At 37.5% G+C, this 14,687-nt stretch overlaps 1 protein-coding gene across 5 annotated transcripts; it reads right to left on the bottom strand.

Annotated features, from left to right (window-relative positions):
* Nucleotides 1-256: 256 nt before the first annotated feature.
* On the bottom strand, nucleotides 257-13,189 carry LOC148700778 (putative disease resistance protein RGA3). 5 transcript variants are annotated; one of them, XM_089930533.1, is made up of 8 exons: nucleotides 12,781-13,189; nucleotides 7,962-10,930; nucleotides 6,555-6,687; nucleotides 3,756-3,873; nucleotides 1,747-1,815; nucleotides 1,513-1,645; nucleotides 876-983; nucleotides 257-769 (listed from the first exon to the last, which is right to left on the bottom strand). In XM_089930533.1, exons 1-2 carry the CDS (start codon nucleotides 13,072-13,074, stop codon nucleotides 8,012-8,014), a joined length of 3,213 nt encoding a protein of 1,070 aa, XP_089786659.1. In that variant the 5' UTR covers nucleotides 13,075-13,189; the 3' UTR covers nucleotides 257-769; nucleotides 876-983; nucleotides 1,513-1,645; nucleotides 1,747-1,815; nucleotides 3,756-3,873; nucleotides 6,555-6,687; nucleotides 7,962-8,011. The 5 variants fall into 5 exon arrangements, with proteins under 5 accessions (XP_089786659.1, XP_089786658.1, XP_089786661.1 ...); XM_089930532.1 differs by having other exon boundaries at nucleotides 1,554-1,645; XM_089930535.1 differs by lacking the exon at nucleotides 3,756-3,873.
* Between the last annotated feature and the right edge of the window lie 1,498 nt (nucleotides 13,190-14,687).

The raw sequence follows: 14,687 nt of genomic DNA, 5'->3' as shown, positions 1-14,687 counted from the left end.
TTTGTCATTAATCCCGTCACTGACCTAGTGATAAGTTTACCGTCACTAATTGGTTACAAATGCGCTGAGCAAAATCAATTTTTATTAACCAAAATCCTGTCACTAAGTTTATGACTGCTCGTCACAATACTTGGTAAACAATTTAGTAACCAAAATTTGGTCACCGATCACAATCTAATAACCTGGAACATTTGGTACATTGATTGGCTCATAACAATAATAATAATAATATCATTAATAGCAAAGGCATTCAACATTACGCCAAAGTCATTTTAAATGTCATTCAAAATTGGCATCAATATGTCCTGAATCCATCAAAATCAAAGTCTAAAAATATGTCATAAAGATCAACAGAGATTTCATTCCTCCTAGGAATGCAAAGACCTATCATTTAAGGCAAAAACAATCATAATGAAGCATGATCAGCAAAACCAGAATCACCATTACTCCCCCGATCTGCATGCCTTGGTCCAAAGCCAATCTCTTCTCTCATCTTTTGAAGAACCTCCTCTTGCCATTTTTTCTTTTCCTGCTTAAGAATGCGTAGAAGGTCTTCATGAGTGTACAGCTCTGGAGCTTGACTTGTAGAGGTGGAAGAGGATGATGATTGCCCAATAATTCCAGTGAGATCCTCTAGGGGACTAAAGCCATAGACATGGCCATGAGTTGGGACACCAGTTGCCTCAAACCACAAGTCATAATCACGTGGAGGAGCATCTGAGGTGGAGGCATCACCATATTTTTTGGAGTATTCAGCTGAATACTTTGCCTGCCAGTTGATTTAAAAGAAGAGAAAAACATTATGGTGGATCAAACAAGAGATAAACATGAGCAAGCTCAATAATATTTATGAATCATAAAAAAATTATACTTACCATGACAGCTTCACTTCTCTTATCTACATATCTTCCCATGCCTTGCTTTGTCTTATGCGTCCGATTAAAAGATTCAACTATTGTAGGCTCCCTACCTAACTTTAATTTCTACAAAAGAGAAAAGAAAAAATTCATTAACAACAGCAAAATTACAAGCACAATTTTAAACTTGTAGATTCTCAGACACCATAGTATCATCGGGTACCAGCACTTGTGCATTATCGACATTAATCCCATAGCTTTCAAAACTAAACCAACAATTTGGGTTGACATTGCATACCCTTCCCCATCATTCACTAATATAAAGGGCTAAATCTTTCCCAAGTCCATATCCTTGTAATTGAAGCTACATGTATATTAAAAAAACAGCATGCAAATTTTCAGCAAATATGATTCTAATGTGAAGTATAAAATTTTCATGTATTTTCAACCATATAAATTAAACATGTATTGGCCAGATCTGGATATGCGCTAAGATACAGTGGCTGCATATTATGACATTTCAGCGAATTCTACATCAAGAAAAACAAAAATCACCCCCCCCCCCCCCCCCCCCCCCCGCGCCGCGGACAACACACACACAAGAAAAAAGGTTTTGAGTCTAATCATTTTGTCAGTAATAAGTAAGTAAAATTACCATGATCAACAACCTAACAAACAGGCCAGTAGGACGCACACCTGTAAGAACCAGTTGCTACCCGTAGTCCATCACCACTTAGGCAGCACTCAAATTTGTCGAAAATGGAGTCACTTTCATATAAATCACATAGCTGTATGAAAATAGAACCATCATAACCAAAGTACATGGTGCATTACATCTTTCTCGCCAACTATAATTAACATGAGCTAAACTGTAACAAAAACAAATTACCTGAGGCCTTAAATATTCATGGACCTGAAAAGTTGCAACAGGACCAGAGTCCATGTTTATGTCCCATAACTGGAAAAATCGCATAAGGAAAAAAAAAAGAAAAGTAAATCTAAATGAGACAACAAAATAAAACAAAAACCAACATCATGAGCTTCATAGGAAAGACTACAAAAGATATAACAGACTAATGCTACAAACAGACATCAAAAATAGCTACATGTAAATCCTACAGACACCAGAAATAGTTACACAAAATCAAGGTAGAGCTGCAATACTGCTAGACAAATAACATCATCATTCTTCATATTAAAAAATTAGCAAGGGAAGGGAAAAACTTTCATGTGTCTCAATTAAAGGGCAGAATTACTAGCTTATAAATGAACTAGAGCGAAGCTGTGCCATATACTTTACCAATATTTGTTTTTTATTGTGCCAAAGCCAGGGGACAGAAGAAAAAAAAAAGAGTTCAACCATTTGCTACCATCACCTAGCACACATGAAGCATGTATGTGTGCATATGAACGAGAGTCTGTGCATAAAGAGTATCAGCCTCACTCAGCCCAGGATGATGGGTGCATGACTTAAACCAAGGAGATGGGTATTCGACTTTTACTTTTTATGAACTTTTTTCATGATATAAAATGGAGCAAAATAGGGATTCGTGAATCCTCATTTGCCTACAAATTAAATGCTACATTATTGATTGCCTTGAAGTAGAAAATATCACAATTTTATATAACAAGGAGCTCGTGAATCCTCATTTGCCTACAAATTAGGAAGGATCACAGATTGTATTACAAGGAGAAACCTCATTTCTCCAACAGAAGTGTGCACAGCTTAAAACATTGACAAAGTCCATTCTTTGATCTTTTCATACAATGGGAAAGTCATCATAGACTTGAAAACTGAAAGGGTCAACTGCAAAAGTCACATTGCTGCTCACAATCATGGAATACTGTCTAAAGTGACTTCCAAAGATCTAGAATGTGCAATCCAAAAGAAAGCTGCAGGAGTTTACACAGCATAAGGACAAAAGTGAAATTACATAAACATGTGATATGAGTTAGTTGTGCCTCTTAGGCACTTGGGCTTGCATGACGGATATAGTTCTCATTTCTGAACTTCTGATTCACAAAATTGCTCCTTATTATACTGCATTATATTACTTCTTCCTTTTATGCACCTTGTCAACACCATTATTACCTTGCTCTAGTGCCGTTTGGGCCAAAGAATTGATAACTCACTAATAATATTAGACAATCTGTACAAGAATAGGCAACAAGTTCTCTTGTGCAGTAATGCTGAACAGTAACATGAAATATCATAATCAAATACAGATGTTGCGAAAGTAGTGAGCTCTTCAAATAAATGGATTTGAACCTCTTGATCCCAGTAGTTGTAGGTCATTACCTTAATGTCAAGAATCCATTTCATCTGACTATTAAATTTTTAAACCACTTCCTTGCCTATTGCAGTAACCAGAAATTACTCAAACTACCAATTCAAAATTATGCAACCAAAACAGCTAACAAAGCTTATGAAAAAAAGGAACAAAGTGTCACTTTACTGATATATGTTGAAGCCTTCGCATCAATGGCATCTTTAGAGTATTGTATTCTTAACTGCTTAACAAAAACCAAATAAAAGCAAAGTTTCACCTATTACTACAAAAACTCATATCATTTAGCACAACATCTCGAGGATTCTTGATTAATTAAAATGATCCATCATGTGCTTAAAAAAGGATGTAAAATTTATCAAATATTATGTTCAAAATATTTCTGACTTAGTTCCTCCATAAATACTAATTAATTATCTTGTCTCCAAAATTACTGCTCAAATTTAGAAACCACTGCACACAACTTCCAAAACAAAAGAATATTTTCTGGAATGTGTTAAAATGTAAAAGCATGACACGTTGCCAGCAAGCATAATTCATATTGCTAATCCCTCAAGAAAAAGCAAATAATAAAGAAATTAAATTGCAAGAGGGATACAACTGTATGAACCTTAAGCGTCATATAATCACGACTTAGAATGTGCCTTCCATCTTGTCCAAATTTAATATCTGAAATTGAAGCAATGATCTCAGTAAAAAATGACCTTGAACCTGGAGCCTCCTCAAACCTGTATATGGAGAAGTCCCATTAGCTAAAGCAACACCAGACATGCTAAAGAGTCTAAAAGACACTTGTAACTGGGCCAGTAGAGTCCCATTAGGGTTTACCTCCAGGAAGAACCAGTTTAGGGTTTTGAAAACCCTAGCCGGCGAACCCTAGCCGGCGAGCAAGAAAGAGGGGGGCGCCGACGGGGTGATGTAGCCACAAGTTTGATCCCGGGTGAGAAGGAGATGAACACAGGCGCCGAGTAAAAAAATAATGAAACCCTCGGTAGGTTAGGGTTTACCTTCGGAAAGCCCAGTTGTGGGTTCTGAAAACTCTAGCCGACAAGCAAGAAGGAGGGGGGCGTCGACGAGGTGATGTAGCCGCGATCGGGAGGCGTGATGTAGCCGGAGAGGAGAGGGAGAGGCCAGAGGTGGAGGAGAGGAGAGGCCGGAGGTGGAGGTAGAGGAGAGGAGAGGCCGGAGGTGGAGGAGAGGAGAGGAGATGGGAAGCCGGAGGGGAGGCAAAAATGGTCGGCAAGAGGGAGCCGGAGAGGAGAGGCCGCAGGCGGAGGAGACGAGAGGAGATGGGAAGCCGCCCAAATCCCTAACTCGGGACTCCACTAAGAAGTCGGTCTGCAAGCCAAATTTCATATTAAACTATTTTTTACCTATAAGGCTGTGGGCTAAGTCGGTTTGCAAGCCAAATTTCATATCAAGCTATTTTTTATCTATAAAGCTGATTGGATGAAGGAAAAAATAATTTTGAACTATAAAGCATGGTAAAAAAATTCCAGACCTTCTTCCAAAATCCAATCCCATTGCAGGAAAGTTGCAATAGGGGTGCAAATGGGTCATGGGCGACACCATGAGATTTGAAAATGAGAAGAAGGAATTTGAGTTTTCTGGAGAAAAATTGGAATTTGGGTTATCGAAGAAATTTGGGCGGAACGGCGGGCACACTTAGTTTCATTTTAGATTTTCCTCCTTTTATCTTTTTTTTAAAATTTACATCTACTCAAAAATAATATTTTTAATATTTTTGGAATTAAAAATTAAATTTGGTGACGGAAATTTTTGTTAATAACCTGTCACCGCCAAAAATAATTTTTAAAAATTTATAAATACTTGGGTTACGATATTTGTGACGGCTGCATTTGTCACTGTCTGGTTGCAATTTTGGTTATCATATTGCTGACAGATACCCCGTCACTATGATGGTCACTAAGTTCTGGCGCCCATCCTATCCGCGCATTCTGTGACCAGTCTGTCACTAATCGGTCACTAAGTTAACACCACGGTGACCAAATTTCTGTCGCTCACTAATCCGTCACAAATAGTGACTGATAACGGTCCGTCACGAATTTTCCGTCACTATACGCGCGTTTTCTGGTAGTGATTGTTTTTGGTTTGGCTTAGCTTTGAAATTAACAAAGAAATTAATTATATTTTAATAATATTTAAATAGGTGAACCTAATCTGCCTACCTGAAGTAGGATTTAAAGTGAAAGAGGTAAGTAACTTAATACTTCAAAATATATTTTTCAAATTATTTGGCTAAATTAAATTATTAGTTGATTAAATTTTGATATATATTTTGTATTTAGTTAAATGGGGCAGGCATATTAATAATTATTTTAAAATTATATTATGTGTTATAAAATTTGGAAGATATGCGACTCGGCAAATTATAGAAAATCTATTTTGTATACATGTATGTATTCTTAACATGGCTATAATCTGGCTCCGCCAATTAAAATTATTCGTTGGCCCCGTCGACTTGTAATATATGAGAAACCGATTTCGACACTGCACCACCAGTGATTAGAATAGTGGTATTTAAATATTGTTGCCACCAATGGTTAACAATAGTAGTTTTTGATACTTTATGCGACCCATGCTACTAGGTTATGTGGCCATAACTTATTGATGATGGAATTTTGGTATTGGAGTTCTAATGAAAATTCTTAGTAAATTTTTTTAAAAAAATATGTTATTTGTGCTTTAATTTACAGTCTTGTTTTTGTGTTTAAATAAAATATCTGGCATGATTTGACCCCACTCTAGGGTATTACGTTGCTTACTAGGCTAGTGTAGTTTATTATCATATTATCTCTATTTTTCAGATCTAGAGGCATAATCGCACAGGATTGGAGAGTGCAGTAGATTCCGAAGATTTTATTTAATTATTGGCATTTAGTTAGATTAACTATATTAGTTGATTTATGTTAGCATATGCTACTTTGAAATTATTGTAAGAACTATTTGATTATATTAATTTGTTATTGTTTTGATATGTTTCGTTGCCTTACATGCCTGTACAGTTCGCCGTGCAGGCATGTGGCGTCTGTCGCGCTCTAGATTCTAAGCGTGACAATAGAGAATCTAGAGTCAATAATTTTTATACATTTTACTTTTAAATATCTTTATCTAAATAATTTTTTCTAGGTTTTGAAACTCATTCTGAGCGTTGTCTGAAAATTTCACATTTTTAGAATATGCAGTATCATTCCATTTATTCAAGAAAAAAATGAATAGTACTCATAAAACATGAACAAAAAGAAACAGCATTAACAAAGATTTAACATACTGAGGAACACGATCTGTATCAATTATCAAAACATGAAAAAAAAATAATAGGATACAGAATAGGCATGAAGATATGTTCGGTACAATCATGGAGTGAAGCTAGAAGAAAATTTCTTGCCTTTCCTATATCGCTAAAGATAACAACACACTGCAACAAGTCCTGTCCAAGGTAAAGAGATACTGTGAAACTGTACGACTGAGTCCAAATGTACAACCCATTAGATAATATATGCCCAAGCCTGTATGTATACCTGCAACATTGTTATATAAGAATATTATTACTGATGAGACTGTTGATAGAAGCAATCGCCAATTTTCAAAATCCAATAAAATGACAATGAATGTGGAATCATCTTGCGGAACTTGCACTATGAGTTAAACTATAGATAAGCTATCAATACATCGAAACAAAAATATAGAATAAATTAGATACTTTATATTTGGCCACAAGTCTTTAGAAAACTTGTATCTATGAAACCAGGATCACACAATCCCACAGTTCTTGCAGGTGAGCCTGCAAAATGTGATATGAAAACTTTGGATTAATTATAACATCTGTGGTGCACTACATTAAGTTTCCATCTTCAGGATCAAGAGCCATATAAAATATAAAATAAAAGAATGTGGAGGATATTAATAACAATCTCCCACTCAAGAATGCCATCTTAGACCAATAAATTGTAGTTTCCTTTTCAAAAACGAGTTTCTAATTTCTCTCTACAACCACATAAATATAGACATCATCATAAATTTGGCAATGAGGATGAACAGTAATGATAATGAATCTAAACTTAATTTACCTTCATTTTGTGAAGGCCGAGGATGTAAAAAATTAACACTCCAAAAAATTGTATTTTTACCTATGTTCTTGTAATGCAACAGAAATATATTTAGTATATTTGAAATGCCATTATATTAATATATATTTTTTTAAGAAAAAGAAGGATTTCCCTATAATTTATTTCATGAGAGAGGAAATGAATGCAACTGTAAGGACCAAAAATTGTCTAGCAAAAACATTGCTTTCTAAAACTGTCTAAGTAAAGCATGGCCTTCTAAATTGATCTAGACCAGTCGCATATTTATCACTAAAAACTGGATTCCATTCTTTTCGAAAAAATCTAATATTATACATAATTTGAGATAAAGATTTAGAAGACCTTCTGAAAATCCAGTTATTCCTTAGAAACCAAATCCACAAGAATAGATGTCGTGCCAAAGGAAAATTAAAGAACCAATGGCTAAGTCCATTAGCTAAAAAGAAGCTTAGAGTCCCTGTTCTTCTAGTTCATTTACATGCTCCCTTCACAAGAAAAAAAGGTTCTAAAAAACTTTCTCCATTATTGGAGAAAGGGTCCAATCAAAATAAATTTCAAATAAGATGTTGGAAAAAGGGTTCAGTTAGCTACTATTGCAATGTAAAGATGTTATAAGATGTTGCTAGGATTGAGGAGCATAACCTGTCTCGGAGGGAATGAAAAAAAAAGAGACATAAAATGAAGACAGGTCAAGGCAAGGTATATACCTGGAAAGAACTGTAGCCATAGTTGAAAAGGAGTATGGAGGTCGCATGGATCACAGAGCGAGGCCATTGCTGCTGGTGGTGTCATTGAAATTTGTAGTGAAGCTGAAGGGGGACTTGTTATAGATGACATGCACCGGTTTATTATGCATCGATCCATTCTCAGATAAGGAATAGTATTTATCGGAATAGCATACATGCACCCGCTGGATGTCTTGGATTGTTGGCCACTCCGGGCTAGCCTTTTGGCAAATTTTTCTCAGTAGTCCCATGTTGCACCGGATCACCAGCTCCTCCAGATGAGCTGTATGTACTCCTTTCCTTGTCTTGGTAGGTCTATGTACTCTTTTTCTTTTCTTTGCACCTCCTTGCGCTCCTTTCAGTAAGTATGACGGGAGTGATTTCATCTCCTCATCGACCAGTGTTATCCTTTTCAAGGATTGAAGATTCTCCACCACTCGCAATTTCGGGCAGTACTCAACCTCAAGGGTTGTGAGTGCAGGGAGATCTGAAACTTTCTCCAGGTTGCGACTATGCCCTATATACAATTCTTTGAGTGAAAGAAGGTTCTCAATTGTCGTTAGGCTGCCTGCAGCACTGATGTCCAATTTTGTCAAGGAGGTTGCGTGGAGCACGAGACCCTCGGGAAGAGACTTCAACTTCGGGCACTGACAAAGGTGCAGGTGCTTTAGACATGGCATTGCTCGTGTCCCTTTATCCCAATGCCATTCCTGCCAATGCCACATATGTAAGAACTCTAGTCTCTCCAACTTGGGGAATGCATACTTGGAAGAATCTACTCCTGCTCTGCTGCCGACCAAAAATTCAAGTCCAACGTCTATGACTGATGCAGCACCTCTGATGTCAAGATGTTCTAGATGAGGGAGCAACCCGCAAGGTGGAAGCCGCTCATAGTAATAGCAATAATGTAGCTCCAACTGCCTCAAATTTGGAAAAAGAATTGATGCTGATGAAGATGTCTCTGCTATCCATCTTGGGAACTCACGACCGAAGTAACCCCTGATCCTCAGTTCTTCTAGGCAGGGTGGAGGGTGGAGCTCTTCAAACACCTCCTCGATTCTCCTCATCTCCTCCTCAGTTGGTTCACGGTGAAGCGCGCAACTCAGCCCGAGTGACCTAAGCTTGGATTTGTTTTTAATTTCGGCTGCTTTTACCTCAGAGATGCTGGATATCCGCTCCAACTTATTGATTGAGAGATCCGTGAGACACGAGAGAGATCTCAATTCTTCCATCGTGCAGCATCCCTCTGTCCGGTTGCTCTGCAGCATAAATCCACGTAGTAGTTGAAGATTTTGCAGCCTTCCTAGCCCTGCCGGCATCCCAACCACCCGCGTATAATCAAGATCCAGCATCGTAAGATTGTGCAAATTCACGATACTATTGGGAAAGCGAGAAAGGGACAGACAGGACTCGACAATCAAGTAGCGGAGATTTCTGAGATTCCCTATGCTTTCCGGTATCATGCTTATGTCGGTGCGTGAGATATTTAGGTATCTCAGGTATATGAGGTTACCCAAAGAATCTGGCAACCTTTGAATTTTGATATCCAGCACTCTTAAACGAGAAATTTTATTAAAAACAACATCCATCTGAGTCTCAGACAAGCGGGTCCCTCTCCATATTAAAGTCCTCAGCGAGTCCTGTTTTACCAAGACATCAAAGATTTTTGTTGTTTCACGGTCTCCCACATATACACGACGCAACTTCATCTGTCCGTTACTGCTCCCTACTTCGTGCACCTTCTTGACAACCGAGCTCTCACCTCGCGCCAGACATCGAGCAAGACAGCGCAGGAGGTCATGCATCTGGAAAACATCCCGATAATTGTTAGATGGCCGTAGAAGATTCCGCGTGATCAACTCTCTGTAGTACTCTTCTGCTGTCTCCTCCATAGTCGAACTCCCCTCAGCTTTCACAAATCCCTCAGCAATCCAAAGTGCAGTAATAGTACCCTTATGGATTATATCGTCTTCAGGAAATAATGAGCAGTATACAAAACATTGCTTCAGATAGCTTGGTAGGTCTTCATAACTCAAATATAATGCTCCCTTAACCTCCTCAGGAAGCCCAGATGTGGACCATGCAATGCTTTCAAGAACTCTATTCCAAGCTGTCCAGGTCTTCTTCTTCGTGCATAGCACCCCTGCAATCGCTTTAACGGCTAGAGGAAGGCCATCACATTTCTTAACAATCTCCATCCCGATGTTCTTGAGATGCTGGATCTCGACCTCATCTCCTGTCAGGACCACCTTCTTACAAAGCAATGACCAACTATCCTCTAAAGACAATTTGTCGACGTGATGGATGTCCACTGCCAACATCTGCATCGCGATCTCTTCATTTCTTGTAGTAACAAGGATCCTACTGCCGGCAACACAACTATTTAGCATGTTGTACAACAAATCACACCAAACCTTTGCAGTCCAAACGTCATCAAGAACAAGAAACAACTTCTTACCCCGAAGACTGCTGTCGACTTTGGGCTCAAGCGAGGACCTATTCTGATCCTGGGCAAGATCATTCTTGTCTCCGTCGTAGATATCTTTCAGCAAATTTATCTCATTAAACTCTTGCGATACACACACCCACTTCCTCACTGAGAACCCCTCCTTAATCCTTTGGTCATTATATATCCTTTGGGCAAGTGTGGTCTTTCCAATTCCCCCCGCACCCACAACTGCGAAAACAAGAATGTTTCTCCGTCTGTCATCCTTAATTAGCGAATCGACCAAGCTCTGAGTGTGCTCCTCAATTTCAGATCCTACAATATCAATCTCACCTATAGGAGATGTCATGCGACTAATTTGAGATGTCACTTGTTGCTTGTCATAGGAAGTGAACTCGAGATTGAATTCAGACCTCCACCTCCAAATCTCCTCAAGCTTCTGATTGAGTTCTCTAATTTTCATGCCAATCTCATGAGGCTTTTGAATCCTAGAGTGGAAAAGATGCTGCAAAAAAATGATCAATTAGTGACTAAATAGTTTGCAGTGAATCACAGTTTATCACTAATAAGTATCACAAGAAAATTAAAAGTTCATCATAAAATATTGTTTAAAAAATATTTTTGGCAACAAAATTATATTTCATTGCTAATTTTTATCACCAAATTTATGGCACCAAATACTCCCATTCTGATCTTTTGGTCAAAAGTTTTTGGTAATAATTTATGATGTTCTTACAACGAAAAATTGTTGTGATGAATACCATAAATTTTAGTGATGATATATTTTTTCATGAATTGATTATTAATTTTGAAGATGATGCTAGAATCGTTCCCAAATATATACTTATGGATATAAGAAATTATTGTGATGAATTAATTTCATCACTATTATTTATTTTATATTTATCAACAAAATTATATTTCGTCATAGATAGATCTCTATTTTTTGACAAAGATAATATTCATCACTGAATATTTACTTATTGGTGACGTATACAATTTTGTCACATAATGTAGGTTATTTAATAAAGAAATAGTATGTTGCCTATATTCTTCAGTATATAAATTTACGATAAAAAATATTTTCATTGCTAAGTATCTAATTAACATTTAGCAGTGATAATATTTTGTAGTTAAATATACATTTATTATCAACATATATAGTATTGTCACCGAATACTAACTATTTAATGACGAATTGAATTTTTTTATTTATACATCATTGTATAACTTTTATAATGAAATAGTTTTTGTTGTAAACTATTTATATGATTTAGCGATGATTGTGTTTCATGATTAAATATATGTTTATTAGCAACATATATAGTTTTGTTGCAAAATATTGACTATTTAATGATGACATGAATATTGTCATTTATACATCATTTTATAACTAACAATTTTTTATGCTAATTATTTACGGTTTATTTTTTTGACAAACTACTTTTGTTGCAGACTAATTTGGAGTTTCTACAATAATGATATTTCATCGATAAATATGTGATTGATTCTTTTTCAGACCTATGTACTTTAAAATATTTTTTATTAATTAATATTAAATATAACAATTATATTTTAGATGTAATGATCATATATTGAATATTATATATTCTCGATGTACTTAAAATACTTTAATAATTTAAATATGCCATTCACACCTTCATGCATCCACAAACTATTTTGTAATAGTTTCATATATATTAGTGATTATTAATTGATAAAAGGTATATTACAAATAATTTATTAATATAGGAGGGTGCATAATATCTTTTACACACTCTTGTGAAAAAAAGTCTTTAATACTTATTGGAAATTAGAGGGATAGTAAATCTAATAAAATTGATTATATATTATATTTTAATTATGATATGAATAAAAAATACAAATTATCTATTTTTAAAAAACTTTATATATATATATATATATACTATAGAAATATATAGAAATTATTTTAAATATTTTAAATGAAATATTTTCAAAATATTATAAAGAATAAAATGAAGTCATTCATTTTTTTTGTATTTTTTTATCAAAAACAAGAGAATTGATTTTGTATAAAAATAATTAATTATTAAAATATAAACTATCATAATCTATTTGAAATGAGTATATTTTATAATATAAATCAGTTTTGAATAAGTATAATAAACCATATCGTTATATTATGAGTTAATATTGTCATAGTGGTTGAGTAGTAGGTAATAAACTAAGAGATCTTAGGTTAAATTTTTTGTATAGGCATATATATAATTCTTCTCATTTTCGGTCCTAATTTGTAATGAAATTTATTTTTAGCAACAAAATTTGTTTATGGCTAAATGTATAAATTTTTGTAGCGGGAAAGAAGGAGCGCACCGGAAAAGTAGACAAAGATCCATTGCTATATTTGTCCACCTCGATCCGACAGAGGTCGAGGATGTCATCGGCATCGTACATGAAATCCTTGAGCTCCTTGAGCCAGTCATCCACGGCCTCATCATTGATCCTCTTCCTCTCGGCATGGGCGAGGACTTTGCTGATCTTTCGGAGTTTGTTCTCGAGCTTTTTGATCTCGCCAGGCACACCCAAGAGCATGTCAACCTCCTCCTTCGCCAGCTCGACCAGTATTTCAGCAAATTTTGAGACGAAGGCATCCAATATCATCGCCATCTTCTTCCTAGACTAGTTGGGATTGGGAGCAAAGGAAGATACAGCTAGATCTGATTTCTCTCACAGGCTACCGGTCATCAGGGTCGGGCATCGATGCAGGAATCTAATGGGAAAGGGGGGCAAAGGCATTGACACCATGGCGTTGACTTTAACGGGATCTACTGCGGTCCGTGCTTGCATCGAAGAAAGTTCTACAGCGCTCAGTCACCGCCACATCATCAATCATCGAGACAGATAGCTCACGTGGCGGCGACCGAGTGCTGTACAGTACAAAACACGCACCACAGGATCCAAACTCGATGATGTCCGTCGGCATGGCACCGTTTGAAAGAGACAAAGCACCAACTTCTACACAGGTCATAATCGTCTTTCATAGGCTGTAAGTAAGTTTAGTTAATCCCGGTAGCTTTTAGCAGCACTCGCCAATTGCATGGCTTCAGAAACAACATCAGGTGGTGTATGAGGACAACATATAACCATTGATTTGTTCATGTTGAGGGAAATACAAGTCACCCCAAAATACTTGATTGGAGACGCCTGACCTCGGACGACCGACCTGGCGCCCGACCAGGCGCCCAACCCTGGAACTCTCAACCTCGGAATGTCCGACCTAAAAAGCGACCGATCTCGAAAGGCATCCGATCCCAGAAGTCGAACCTCACCGACTACCCGCTGCAGTCACATCCCCCTACGGCCCGATTCGGGACCACGCCTTAGGCGGCTTACTCAACAATTAATGTGCATGGTCTCCGCAGACCTCCGGCTTACTCAACAAATAATGTGCATCGCTCCTGCTGTCTGCGGATCTCCAGTCCTCCATGGCAAGTCAACTCGGCCGCGTTCAATCAACTGTGACAACTCTCTGATTCTGACCTCATCCTCTATGACAAGGCATTAATTCACATGGTCGTGCACCAATTCATGCGACGTGCTCAGTCATACGGCAGCCTGGTCCCGTCGCATCACAGGTAACCCAGCATCCCTCTATAAAAGGAGAACTCCTCTACCTTAAAGGGGGCTGGACGCTGAAACTCCGGACATATTGCTTCTACTTACATTTCCTCCCCTCTGACTTAAGCATCGGAGGGTCGGCGCCGGAAACCCCGGCCACTAACTTCTTGCAGGTCCCCCGGAGGACGCCGCCCGCCGACGGACCGCCGCCACCCGCAGCCCGCCGATTCTCACCGGAGCTCCACCTTCTTTGCCCAGTGGTCGCCCCCAGGTTCAAATTCCAACAACAGTTCGCATAACATGTGAAGGAGAGGTTGCATGGAAAAAACGATATTATATTATGAAAATTTTTTCATGTGCAGTCCCAATCCTTTCCGACTTCGAATAAGCTGAGGAGAATAGATTTGGAGTCCGAAAGAAATGATATTGTTACCTCTGATAGAGCTTTGGATAGAAGTTATAAAAAAAAAGAGAGGACAGCAGAACTGCGAGTGGGCATGATAGAGCTCTGTTCCCACTAGCTGTTGTCACCTCTATGCATGGTTAAGAAGAAATAATTTAATTTATCTCAGCCGGTTGCAGCTAATCACCGTAGCATATATGCTAGGGATAAGGTATCTAAAATTCAATCCTGAAAAAAAGAAGCATTTAGAGGGGCTACC

This window comes from Phoenix dactylifera, chromosome 1 (assembly GCF_051530095.1).
Source record: "Phoenix dactylifera cultivar Ajwa chromosome 1, Ajwa_hap1_PhDact_Kaust_v1.1, whole genome shotgun sequence".
NCBI classification, from domain to species: domain Eukaryota; kingdom Viridiplantae; phylum Streptophyta; class Magnoliopsida; order Arecales; family Arecaceae; genus Phoenix; species Phoenix dactylifera.
This window is presented reverse-complemented; position numbering and strand designations above follow the sequence as displayed.

Coding starts and splice junctions, on each gene's coding strand:
- LOC148700778 (XM_089930533.1), bottom strand. CDS start 13,074: ATGGCGATGATATTGGATGCCTTCGTCTCAAAATTTGCTGAAATACTG. Junction 10,931..12,780: donor GATCTTTGTCTACTTTTCCG/GTGCGCTCCTTC, acceptor ATTTTTTTGCAG/CATCTTTTCCACTCTAGGAT.